General features: G+C 60.6%; 1 protein-coding gene across 2 annotated transcripts in view; it reads left to right on the top strand.

Moving 5' to 3' along the window:
• Nucleotides 1-12147, top strand: part of UBE2O (ubiquitin conjugating enzyme E2 O) — a 55635-nt gene extending 43488 nt beyond the window's left edge. Inside the window, exons 4-18 of one of the 2 annotated variants that reach the window (XM_060290548.1) lie at nt 1036-1133; nt 1876-1939; nt 2607-2750; nt 3082-3191; nt 3322-3397; nt 3694-4166; nt 4522-4676; nt 4925-5037; nt 5131-5259; nt 5876-5965; nt 6728-7424; nt 7663-7799; nt 9403-9606; nt 9704-9761; nt 9908-12147. In XM_060290548.1, the coding sequence (XP_060146531.1) occupies nt 1036-1133; nt 1876-1939; nt 2607-2750; nt 3082-3191; nt 3322-3397; nt 3694-4166; nt 4522-4676; nt 4925-5037; nt 5131-5259; nt 5876-5965; nt 6728-7424; nt 7663-7799; nt 9403-9606; nt 9704-9761; nt 9908-10578 (3219 nt within the window). In that variant the 3' untranslated portion in view covers nt 10579-12147. Of the gene's footprint in view, nt 1-1035; nt 1134-1875; nt 1940-2606; nt 2751-3081; nt 3192-3321; nt 3473-3693; nt 4167-4521; nt 4677-4924; nt 5038-5130; nt 5260-5875; nt 5966-6727; nt 7425-7662; nt 7800-9402; nt 9607-9703; nt 9762-9907 lie in introns of both variants that reach the window. The other variant, XM_030837762.2, reaches the window with a different exon arrangement.
• The last annotated feature ends 802 nt before the right edge of the window (nt 12148-12949 follow it).

Genomic DNA, 12949 nt, shown 5'->3' with positions numbered 1-12949 from the left:
GAAGCGATTGTATCAGCTTTGTGGGGAGATATTCCGGGATTGTGTCAATAACCCGGTACTTCTCAAACCCCCGTACATCAGCCTTAGCTTCCATTAACAATTCCCAGCTGAATCGGCCAGCGCTCCGGTGGCTGCTAAATGGGGATTTTATGACTCCATCGTTGCCTACTTGTTTCTATCAGTTTGGCATCTGCTGTATGGAAGAGCTGTACTTTCTGTCCCATTTATTTATTCATTTTTTACATCAGTATGGATGCAGAGATTCCTGTTTTATTCAGTTGGTGATAACCTATTACTGTCATTATTTGTTTTGTTGCTTGAATGATCCCACGTTTGGCCAGTCGGATCCCCTTCAAGCTGACATGTGTGTCCTTTTGACATATCCCCACCATTTTTTTTTAAACACTTTCTTTCCATCTTGTATTTTTTCTCATCCAGCCTAGAGTCAGCTGTTTCTTCAGGGAGCCCTGGTTCCTTTCAGAAAATGGTATTTCAAAAGCCAAGGTCTGGATGCACGCTGGGTGTGCTAACCGCTGCTAGGCCCTATTCAGGGCAACACGGGGGAATACATGTATGTGTACATAGGTAGACACACACACGTCTAAATACGTCCGTGCCTGTTCTGTGTGTGTAAGATGTATGGGTTCGTCTTGATCCTTCCAGCCCCAGTCCAGCTCCTCAGGTCCCTCCTCTCTTGCCCTCCCTGTTCCTGTATCAGTGAGTGCCGTCCCCAGTAGTGAGAGACTTGGCTCTCGATATCCTCAGTTGAGTTATTTATTTGCTTAAATCACTTTACTTATTCGTCTGTATAACCACCCTCCCCAGCCCGCTCTCACTTACGTGTCCTGTGTCCCTGGGACGCCGTCAAGCTTCTGCCTCTGCGTGGGAGGGGAGCTGGGGTGCAGCTGGACTCTCGGGGGAAAGCCTGCTGCAGCAGCTATTAGGTCGGACCTGTCTGTGCGGCCAAGAGGAACTGGTGCCCTGGACACCAGTGTCATCGGCCACCTCTCACGGCCCTGTCCCCCTGATCTGCAGCCCTTCATGTATGGGGACTACATCGCCTATGACTGCTGGCTGGGGAAGGTCTACGACCTGAAGAACCAGATCATCCTCAAGCTGTCCAACGGCGCCAGGTGCGGATCTCCCCGCGGAGGAGCCCGTCCGGGAGGAGCCCGTCCGGCGGGGCGGCCCGGGAAGGGGGGCAGGGGCTGTTGACCTCCCTGCGGAGGAGCCCGTCCGGTGGGGTGGCCCGGGAAGGGGGGCAGGGTCTGTTGACCTCCCTGCAGAGGAGCCCGTCCGGGAGGAGCCCGTCTGGCGGGGCGGCCCAGGAAGGGGGGCAGGGGCTGTTGATCTCCCCGCGGAGGAGCCCGTCCGGTGGGGCGGCCCGCGAAGGGGGGCAGCCCGGGAAGGGGAGCAGGGGCTGTTGTCTCACTTCCTCGAGGGCCGTGCCAGGGCCTGCAGGCTTTCGGGGCCCCGAGTCTCAGGACCTCACCCTGGGCTGGTCTCCTTGTCAGCCCGGCCTGATTCTCTGGCTCAGTTTCTGGTCTAGGCTGTACCGTGGCTTCGGGAGAGCTGCATTATCATTTAGGACACGCGAGAGGAGCTGATGCTTTATTTTAGGCACCTTAATGGTGGTGAACGCTCAGATCTGGGGGTAGAGTCTTGTTTGTTTTAGGAGAGTTCCTTGTACCAGTGCAGGGGCTGAGGTGTGGGCGGAGGATGAATTGCCTATTTTGGGGGGGGGCGGACGTATTGACACCTCTGGACAAGCCCTTTAGATCCTGACCGGCACCACAAGGGGTCCTGGCTGCCTCGCCTCCCCTAAGACTCAGGCACTGTGTCGGGTGCCAACCAAGCCCCTGTGCCCTGTTGCAGGTGCTCCATGAACACAGAGGATGGTGCCAAGCTCTACGATGTCTGCCCGCACGTCAGCGACTCTGTACGTTGGCTCCACCCAAGGATCCTGGGGGGTGGGGGGCCCCTCATCTCATGTTCCTCAGCCCCTGGGCTGTGCAGGAGGGACTTCTCAGCAGAGAGCTTGGAGCTGACCCAGGCTAACCACTGCTTCTGCGCCGTTGCTTTCCTAGAAAAGGGGCGGTGTGTATCCAAAGGTATAGAAGTTTGGGTGTGGGCGGAAAGCAGTAGGACCTTTCTTTGCATTTTGCTAACTTTGTATCTCATCCTTTTTAAATCTCCTGTTTTCTTAGAGCGTATGCAGTATTTTACTGCAATTGACATCTTAGAACAGTAGTACATGACACAGTTTGTCAATAAGAATACTAGGGGAGTGTGTGTGATTAAGCAGGTTTGGGGACCCCTGTCCTCTGGAGCTTCAGTCCTTAAAGTGCCTCCCCTGCACCAGCAGCATTGTTGTGGCCTGAGGGCTTGGAAGCAGAATGGGTCAGACGTGCATTTCAGTAAGATCCCTGGTGACTTGTATGCACCTGAGGTCTGGGAGGTGCTGCTCCGGAGCCTTAGGGGCTGTGGAGCTGGAGGTGCGGGGCCAGCGGGAGCCAGGCACAGAGCAGGGGGTGCGGGTATGGAGAGCGCCCTCCCCTGAGGAGGCAGTGCTCACGGGGACTTTTCTCTGGCCCCCAATCCTGCAGGGTCTCTTCTTTGATGATTCCTACGGCTTCTACCCAGGCCAGGTGCTCATTGGCCCTGCCAAGATCTTCTCCAGTGTCCAGTGGCTGTCAGGGGTCAAGCCCGTGCTCAGCACGAAGAGCAAGTTCCGCGTGTTGGTCGAAGAGGTAGGGGTGGGGGCGGGACGGGGGGGGGAGGCCCTGGATCTCCCGCCCCCGCTGCCTCATCTGGGGCGGGGCTGCTCTGAGGACCAAGGGAACCCGGGCCGAGCAAGGTGGGAGGGTGGAGAGTGGCAGGTCCTCTGGGCCCTGACTGGAGGTGAGGAGGCCGCAGTGAGTGACCCCTGGGCTGGGCCTGTTCTGGGGGTGTCCAGACTTGGTGCTGCCCCGTGATGAGGACCTGCTTCCTGCTCTGGGGGCAGGTGGGCTCCGGACAGCTGCTTAAAGAGAGGGCATTAGAGCCTGCTGACCGTGGCCCTGTCCCGCCCGCCACCCCCAGGTGCAGGTTGTGGAGCTGAAGGTCACGTGGATTACCAAGAGCTTCTGTCCAGGGGGCACGGACAGCGTCAGCCCCCCGCCCTCTGTCATCACCCAGGAAAACCTAGGCAGGTGAGCGGCTCCAGTGCGCCACCCGCTCCAGCGCCCCCAGGGGCGGTCCCCAAGCAAGTCTCTGGGGCACGGGTGCGCGGGGCTGAGAAACCCCTGGCCCAGCCCCTGCCTCTCCTCCCTCCCCTCCCAGGGTGAAGCGTCTCGGATGCTTTGACCATGCTCAGCGGCAGCTCGGGGAGCGCTGTCTGTATGTCTTCCCAGCCAAGGTAGAGCCGGCCAGGATTGCCTGTGAATGTCCAGAAAAACACTGCGCCCAGGGGGAGGGCTCTGTGGCCAAGAAGGTATGTCCTCGGGCTTGGGGCTTGGCGGGCGTTTGAGGAACTGGCCTGGAGCCATTTCCACAGCAGGAAGGTCTGTGCTTTAGGCCTTGGGGGGCAGCCCTGATGACTCTTGCAGGCCAGTTAGGTGTGTACAGCTGTCACCCCTCAGACCGAGCTGCCTGGGGTCCGGCCACGTCAGCCGGCTCTCCACAGCGCCCGCCCTCCCCGTTCCTTCCCCGCAGGTGAAGCGCCTCCTGAAGAAGCAGGTTGTGAGGATCATGTCCTGCTCCCCGGACTCCCGGTGCTCCAGGGACCATTCCGTGGAGGACACAGGCAAGAAGGGGGCGGCCAAAGCCAAGAGCGAAGCAGGGTCTGCCAGCCCCGAGGAGACGCCCGATGGGTCTGCCAGCCCCGTGGAGATGCAGGACGAGGGCCCCGAAGAGGCCCACGAGGGGGGCGAGCAGCTGCCCCCCTTCCTGCTGAAGGAGGGCGGGGACGACCGGCTGCACTCGGCCGAGCAGGACGCCGATGACGAGGCCGCCGACGACACAGACGACAGCAGCTCGGTGACCTCCTCCGCCAGCTCCACCACCTCCTCCCAGAGCGGCAGCGGCGCAGGTCGCAAGAAGAGCATCCCCTTGTCCATCAAGAACTTAAAGCGGAAACACAAGAGGAAGAAGAATAAGATCAGTCGGGACTTCAAGCCGGGGGACAGGTGAGCTCAGGGGCGCCTCCCTTTCCCGGCCGGGTGTCCTGCCCCCGCCCCGCCCCCACACGCATGCACACCCAGGCTCGCGTGCTCGTGGGCGCGCTCGTGGTCTGCAGGCCCCACGAAGGCTCAGGGGCGCCCAGCCGAGATGACCTGGGTGCCTGGGCTTGGCCGGGTGGGAAGGAGGGATCTGGGAGTGGGAGAGGGCGGGACGGGGGCCCCTTCCCAGAGGAGATGCCTGGTGGGGAGACTTGTTTCTTCCCTGCTGCCTGATGCTCAGGGTTTCAGGTTACCAAGCCCGCGAGGTGGGGCGGTGGGTAGAGAGCGTAGCTGCCCTTTCCTCACTGGTCCTGCCCTGCAGGGTGGCGGTGGAGGTGGTGACCACGATGACCTCAGCAGACGTGATGTGGCAGGACGGCTCCGTGGAGTGCAACGTCCGCTCCAACGACCTCTTCCCTGTGCACCACCTGGACAACAATGAGTTCTGCCCTGGAGACTTCGTGGTGGACAAGCGAGGTAGCGCCGGGTGGGGCTTGGGAAGAAGGGGCGAGAGGTCTGGGCATCAAGGACACTCCCCTTGGATGGTGGCTCACTCTTCTGAAGACTCGGGGAGCCTTTCTGGCCTGCACTGACCGAGCCAGGGAAGCAGTGGGTTCTGGGCCCCGTTGTGGTTGACGTGCAGTGGGTGGGTGGGTGGGTGGCAGGTGGCACCACCAGGGTGCCTTAGCTAGTCATGCGCCCCCCCCTCCCCGCTGGGTCCCCAGTCCAGAGCTGTCCGGACCCTGCTGTCTACGGCGTGGTGCAGTCTGGGGACCACGTGGGCCGCACCTGCATGGTGAAGTGGTTCAAGCTGCGGCCGAGTGGGGACGACGTGGAGGTGAGCGTGTGCTGCCCCCACGTTTCCTTCAGGGTGGGCTCTGGTGGGCTGGATGTAGGGCCCCTGGGCTCACGACCACCCATCCTTTCCCAGCTGATTGGAGAGGAGGAAGATGTGAGCGTCTACGACATTGCCGATCACCCTGACTTTCGGTTCCGCACGACCGATATTGTTATCCGAATTGGCAACACTGAGGATGGAGGGCCTCACAGGGAGGATGAGGTACGTGCGCCCTGGCCTGTGCGTCAGCTGCAGTACATGATGGTGCCACCAGGTGGCACCAGGAGCCAAGACCTGCAAGTCCTTTGGGCTGCGTGTCCACCCCAAGCGCCTTCCCCGGGAGAGCGGCTGCCGGCAGTGGGGCCGCTCAGTCCGAGCACCTGCACGAGGACTCACCTGCCTGCCGGGCTCAGGCCTCGTTCACACAGCTGCTCCCTGGGCCTATTAGAGAAGCCCATTCCTGTCCTCCGCGCCACGAGCGTGGTGTCAGGCGCTACAGGAGCACAGGAGAGGCCTGGGGAGGTGGCGTCTGAGCTGCGCCCTGGAGCCCAAGTAGGGACACGGGGTGGGGTTGGGCAGATTCCAGGCAGAGGAAGAGTGGGGACGAGAGTCCCGAGGCTGGAAGCCCGGAGAGACCAGGGTGCTGTGAGCAGGAAGGGAGTGAGTGGGGGGCTCAGTGGACAGTGAGCATTGGGGGTGTTTCAACCAAAGGGTCCCGTGCTCGAGGTACTCATGGTGGTCTCTGGCTGGTGCCCACATCCCTTCTGTTCTCATGGCCTTGCCCCTGCCCTCACCCTTGGGGAGCTGCACCTTTGACCCTGTCCCATTTGCCCTGCAGCCGTCGGTCGGCCAGGTCGCCCGCGTGGACGTCAGCAGCAAGGTGGAGGTGGTGTGGGCTGATAACTCAAAGACCATCATCCTGCCCCAGGTGAGCCCCTGCAGAGCCCGCCTCGCGGCTCCAGACCGTGGCAGCCGGGCCGGGAGCTCAGATCTTCCTGGCCAGGGAGTCTGCTTTGGGGGAGGAAGGTCTCAGGGAAAGGAAAGGCAGTGTTACACCCAGAGCCCCGGGGTGAGAGAGTCGGGAAAGCAGAGAGGCAGCCTACAGCTGGATTGCCAGTCGTGTGTAGATTTTCTCAGACCTCCCAGATCTGCCTGGATCCCCGTCCACTGTGGTAAGAAAACACAGGTTGCTTCCTTTAAGAAACAGAGCCTTCACACCAACACTTCTAGGAAAACTTTCACAGATCAGGGAGAGAAAGCAGATGGGTTCTGAGCGGCAGGGCTGTTTTTGACGCTGTTTCTTCGCTCCCTTGTTTGAGCTGATGCTCACACCCCAGCTCCCCTCTCCTGGCACCAACGTGGGGTGGGGAAGGGGCTCACCCCTCGTCCAGGAGGCCATTCCAGGGGCGGGAACAGGCTGTGACACGGCCGCGCTGACCAAGTGCACTCAGCGGCCAGGAGGCTGGAACAGGCCTTGGCTGGGCCTTGGGCCCGTGGGTGGGGCTGGGGCAGCGGAGGTGCCTCTCAGGGGCCTAGGGCCCACCAAGCACAGAGGCCCAGCTGCGGAGGCCAGAGCAGGAAAGGGAGGAAGGGTGGCGTGGCTGCCGAGGCCTCAGGGCGCCATCAGCTCTGAGGGTTGGGGTCCTGGCAGAGCGCCCCTGAATGGCCCGCGCCCCATCTCCCCCACCAGCACCTGTACAACATCGAGTCTGAGATCGAGGAGTCAGACTATGACTCGGTGGAAGGCAGCACCAGTGGGGCGTCCTCGGATGAGTGGGAGGATGACAGTGACAGCTGGGAGACGGACAATGGGCTGGTGGAGGACGAGCACCCCAAGATAGAGGAGCCCCCCATCCCAGCCACCGAGCAGCCAGCGGCCCCCGAGGAGGACAAGGGAGTGGTGATCAGCGAGGAGGCTGCCACGGCCGCCATCCAGGGAGCCGTGGCCATGGCCACCCCTGTGGCTGGGCTGATGGAGAAGGCGGGCAAGGATGGGCCCCCGAAGAGCTTCCGGGAGTTGAAAGAGGCCATCAAGATCCTGGAGAGCCTCAAGAACATGACCGTGGAGCAGCTTCTGACGGGCTCGCCCACCTCCCCCACGGCGGAGCCGGAGAAGCCGACGCGGGAGAAGAAGTTTCTGGACGACATCAAGAAGCTGCAGGAAAACCTCAAGAAGACCCTGGACAACGTGGCCATCGCAGAGGAGGAGAAGATGGAGGCGGTGCCAGACACTGAGCGCAAGGAGGACAAGCCCGAGGGGCAGTCGCCTGTGAAGGCCGAGTGGCCCAGCGAGACCCCGGTGCTCTGCCAGCAGTGCGGCGGCAAGCCCGGGGTCACCTTCACCAGCGCCAAGGGCGAGGTCTTCTCGGTGCTGGAGTTCGCGCCCTGTGAGTTCGCCCCGTGTGTGTTCCAGATCTGGAGGCCAGGTGGCTGGCCCCTGGCTGCCGCCCAGGGCGGGGGAGCCGTTTCCCTGGCCTGGGCACCAGTCCCCATGCCAGAAGAGGAGGGCAGGGAGCATGTGGGTTCATCCACCTGTTGGGGGAGCGCTCCCAGCGGCCGCCGCACCTCCAGGTGGAGTTCCCAGGCCTCGCCCTGAGGAACTGACCACTCTCTTTCCCCCTCTAGCAAATCACTCTTTTAAGAAAATTGAGTTCCAGCCTCCAGAAGCCAAGAAGTTCTTCAGCACGGTGCGGAAGGAGATGGCCCTGCTGGCCACCTCGCTGCCCGACGGCATCATGGTCAAGACCTTCGAGGACAGAATGGCAAGTAGCCGGGTGCGGGCCGGGCCTGGGGACCGCCGGGCGCCCGAGAGGCTGCAGCCTCGGCGACTCCCTACGGGGCAGGACAGGCTCCGCCGGGGGAGCCGCACGGCTGGCAAGAGTCCCACGCGTGCGTCTAGACCAGATGGTCGTCCTTTTAAAAGTTAGCTTAAGATTGTAATGATCACCTGACTCTTCTCTCGTTTTTTGAAAAATTAGAACATTTTAGAAAAAGTCATAGTTGCCTTTGACCAATCCTCACCCTGCCCCCAGGGGCCATGACTTCAGGAGTTTCATGGGTCTCCTTCTTGGTGATCTACTTCTGTGTTTACGTGTTCGTGCATCGCCATAAACCAGCCTATCTTGTAGGATTTCTTCTACACGAATAGCACATCATCATACGCATCATCTATAACTTTTTTTTTCAGTCAACAGGGTAATTTTTGAGACCTACTGATGTAGGTCATTGCTTTTTAGCTACAGGACAGTATAGCCTCCCGTGGCCACGTCACACTCCATTTGCCACTTCTCTGTGACCTGGGCCCCGTGTTTTGAGTCATGCTGGTGGAGGCGTGTGAGCGCCTCCTTGTTTGTTCCAGGAATGAGCGAGCGTGGTCCATCTGCCACCTTATTCAGCAGACCTTCACTGGGCCTTGCTGTGTGCCAGGCACCATGTGAGACACTGAATTTGGGTCCGAGTGAGGCCTCAGCTCCAGCCCAGGCCTGGAGGAAGGGGCCAAAGGAAAGGGACCACAAAGAGAGGCACTGTTGAAATGGGCCTGCAGGTGGCCAGAAACCCCAGGGCAGGGCCAGGAGCACGTGCGTGGTCAGGGCTGCTCGAGGTTCTTGATGATGCTTTTAGTTTTCCTTGGGTTTTAGTAAAATTCCTTTTGAAAATTCCAGCCCATCTCAGCTCTGCTGGTGGAAGAACTCTTTTGTTCGCTTTCTACCCAAATCTCACTCCGAGGGAAAGGGAAATTGTGTGTTATCTTGAGGCCCACAGAGTGGCTCCAGTCCCAAGCACACGCGAGGATTCCGTCACCAGCTCGTCCTGGGCCCTAGCCGGCTCTCAGCTCGTTGCTCACCCGGCACGTTGCCCTGGCGATGGTCCCCCCAACCCCGACAGTCAGTGTGGATCTCTGGTGTCTGTGGAGAGTCTCCTCGATGACTTACAGCCTGAGTTTCTAGTGGTCTCCCAGCATTTTCCCCGACTTCAGTTCCTCTGATCCTTCTAGTTCCCTAAAAGCAAGTGCAGCCTTGCCATCCTGGAATGTTCTTTCATCTTCTGATGGGTTGTAATTGTTGCTTGCTTCACTGGGGGTGGGGGGCTGTTTTGAGGACTGCAACTTACAAGTAATGATTTATAAGGAAAAAACCTGGTAGGATACAAACTGGCTTGGAAAATTCTTTTTGTGCCGGGAGTTAAAAGATGCCAAGCAGGTCTGCACAGAGATGTTTGCGTTTAGCTTCTCTGTTGCAGGCAGTGCCTGGAGTCCCAGGGGGCTGCTCCTGCTGGAGCCGCACAGCGCCCCGGAAAAGATCACATCCAGCTGCCCCTTGTGGAAGCCCGCCGCCAACCTCAGCCTTCCCTCCCTCCCTCCTCTAGGACCTCTTCTCGGCCCTGATCAAGGGCCCCACTCGCACCCCCTACGAGGACGGCCTCTACCTGTTTGACATCCAGCTCCCCAACATCTACCCAGCCGTGCCCCCCCACTTCTGCTACCTCTCCCAGTGCAGTGGCCGTCTGAACCCCAACCTGTATGACAATGGGAAGGTGTGCGTCAGCCTCCTGGGCACCTGGATTGGAAAGGTGGGTCCGGTGCCGGCACCTGGTCAGGACTGGGGGAGGCCAGTCTGGACAAGTGTCTGGGACAGAGTTGATCGATGGCACTGTGTGTGTGTTTTAGGGGACAGAGAGGTGGACGAGCAAATCCAGCCTTCTCCAGGTGCTCATCTCCATCCAAGGTACGGTGGGCGGGGCCGGGGGTGGTGACAGGGCTGCCGGAGGGCACAGTGACTCTGGCTTTTGCGTCCCCCACCTCCTGTCTGTAGCTCTGGCCTCCTCTCGGGGGTTGAGGTCGGGCGGGCCTGATGGGCTTCTCCTCCCGCAGGTCTAATCCTGGTGAATGAACCGTACTACAACGAAGCCGGCTTTGACAGCGACCGCGGCCTACAGGAGGGCTATGAGAACAGTCGCTGCTACAACGAGATGGCGCTCATCCGCGTGGTGCAGTCCATGACCCAGCTGGTGCGGCGGCCGCCCGAGGTCTTCGAGCAGGAGATCCGGCAGCACTTCGGTACTGGCGGCTGGCGGCTGGTGAACCGCATTGAGTCCTGGCTGGAAACCCACGCCCTGCTGGAGAGGGCCCAAGCGCTGCCCAACGGGCTTCCCAAGGACAGTAGCTCGCCAGAGCCGCCAGCTGTGGCCGAGCTCTCAGACTACGGCCGAGAAGAACCTGAGGACGGAGGGCTGGCCCCTGGAGAGGCCTCCCAGGGCTCAGACTCGGAGGGCGGCGCGCAGGGCCCGGCCTCAGCCAGCAGGGACCGCACAGACCAGACTTCGGAGGCAGCGCCTGACGCCTCAGTGCCACCCAGTGTCAAACCAAAGAAGCGGAGAAAGAGCTACCGGAGCTTCTTGCCTGAGAAGAGTGGCTACCCTGACATCGGCTTCCCCCTCTTCCCGCTGTCTAAGGGTTTCATCAAGAGCATCCGGGGGGTCCTGACGCAGTTCCGGGCCGCTCTGATGGAGGCGGGCATGCCGGAGAGCCTGGAGGACAAGTAGTCAGCCAGCCCTGGAGGAAGGAGCGCCGCCGCGGGGAGAGGCCAGCTGCTGCCTGCTCACTCCCTCCCCTGGAACCTCCCCTCTTCCCTTTCCTCCTCCGTCCCCAGTGCAAGCCCCACCCATTGCCCTTTTCTTCCCAAGGTGAGTTTGATGCTGAAGTGCAGGAAGTTTCTTGAGATGCTGCCATTTCTGTTCCCAAGCAATCTTCCAGCAAGCGGGGTCCGCGTGGCAAAGAAAATCTGAACCCTGTTGCTGATTTTCCACTTGTCACCCCAGGCAGGGTGTCCCAGCACTTCCTCCCTCGCCATCTCCACCTCAGGTCGGAGGTGGGCCTTTCGTGGGGGCTGACGCGGGAGAACTCGGGGCCCAGGTCTGTGCGGACCCACGGGGCCGGACCCGTGGGACGAGTGGATGTGCCTTGCATGAAGTGTGGGTTGCTCCAGCGGTGCCCCGGTCCCCTTTGTCCTCTTCAGTCCCACTGTAGCTTCCTAGTGTCCCAGGCCCTCCTGCTGCCACCACCAACCGCCTCCTCCCTCGTGTCCCAGCGCCAACACTCTCCCTTGGGAGTTGTAGCTGCCGTCACAGACTCCTGGCTCTGCTCTGGCCCATTTGCACAGGAGAGCCTTCGGGCCTGTTGAACTCGCTCTCTAAGAGAGGTTGGGACCAGGCTGGGTTCGGGGTGACCCCCAGGAGAGGTGGTGGCCCTCACACGCTGACATGGAGTGAGGACCAGGGAGCTGCTGGGAAGGAAACAGCTGTAGGTGCCTTGCTCTTCCTGTCCCACGGGGCCTTGCGCATCTGCTCCCCCGCTCAGCCCCATCCCAGGGCCCCCGGAGGCCGCAGCACAGACAAGGCCAGGGCAAGTGCGAGGGCCCCTCCTGTAGACTGTGCCCCTCCCACTATCAAATGCTAACGCTGGGAGGCGGCATATAGCTCCCTGAACACAGCGAGCCAGCCCTCTCTCCCGGAGGATGAGAGCGAGGCCTGTCAGCCCTTCACTTACAAGCTGCAGGCTCAATGCGGGAGAGAGGCGGCCCGCAGGCTCCTCCCTCGCAGAGACGGGCCCAGAGGTTTACAAGTTTTCTAAGCGTTTGATAATGTGAAGCTCCAGTTGAGTAGGATGCCGTTGAGCACATCGCAGCTGTGTAATTTTGGTGTATGTATGTAATATTTAAGATTGAAAGAAAATAAATCTCAAAAGCAAAGATACTAACTCTTACTAGGAAAAAAAGACAAAATAAGAAGCCAAAGCATGATGCGTCTTGTCCGCCTTACGCTGGCTCCACACCTGCGCTGCCGCAACCGCGCGCGCGCGGGCGGCCGGCAGCAGCGCGGGGAAGGGCGGGGCCGGAGCCGGTGTCTTGTTCAAGGATCACCCGGGGTGACTGCCGCCGGGGCTGCGCTTCCCCGGTGCGTTGTTCATGTGGAGATGTGAATGCCTACTGCTTAAGATACCTGTATAAAGTGCGGTGTGATTAAACTTTTTTTTTACTTGCATTTTTTTTTTGTTTGGCTCATTACAATGTACAAAAAAGACAAGGTGGCACCATTAAACCTGCCTCTGCCATCCATCCGGCTCTGTCGCCTTTCTTCCCCTCGGGGGCACCTCACACACCCTCCCCAGGGGAAGGAAAGATCCCTGTTGCTGGGGAGGCTCGAGGCAGCGGCACCTTCCCCTCCCAGCCTGCTTCTGCGCCTCCGCGCCGCCCGTCCGGGGGACTCACGGGGGCCGGGAGATGAGGGTCTAGAAGTTCAGTGGGTCGGTGCTCTCGCCTCCGAGCAGGGCCCATGTCCTGTTCCTCAAGAGCTGCCTTTCAGCAGTGCGTCAGCGGTAGCCGTGGCCCCCAGGGGCCCGTGACTGACCAGTTGCACCGGTTCAGCTCCTTCCAGGTGCTGGGGGAGCTGACTCGGCAGCACCTGGCCTGGGCTTGAAGCCAAAAGGGTGCCCCGCTTTGAGCGGGTAGCATCTGCCCCTCCCTGCTGCTTCCTTTTAACCCCCCGCCCACCACTCCCCCACAAGGACGGGTTCCTCCAGCTGCCTGCCATTTGGACCTCTGTTGCTCCTTGCCCGTTCTCCCCAGTGCGCCTCACTCGGAGGCATTTTCTCTTTCCGCTGAGACTCGCTGGCCGTGTGGCCCTAGGTAAGACACACTCGCTCTGAGCCTCAGTCTTCCTGCTTGTGCGAAGAGGCAGTTGGCTCCAGGCCAGATGTGGCACAATCATCACTGGGGCAGGGCCCCACCCCTACAAAAGCAGCCGGGACCAGCTCTGATCCTGTGCCCACCACCAAAATGACTTCCCAGGGGCCAGTAGCATGTGCACTGCCCCATCCAGGAGGGACCGTTGGGCATCATGTTAAATTCTAGAGCCC

This window comes from Globicephala melas, chromosome 20 (genome assembly GCF_963455315.2).
Source record: "Globicephala melas chromosome 20, mGloMel1.2, whole genome shotgun sequence".
NCBI lineage: Eukaryota > Metazoa > Chordata > Mammalia > Artiodactyla > Delphinidae > Globicephala > Globicephala melas.
This window is presented reverse-complemented; position numbering and strand designations above follow the sequence as displayed.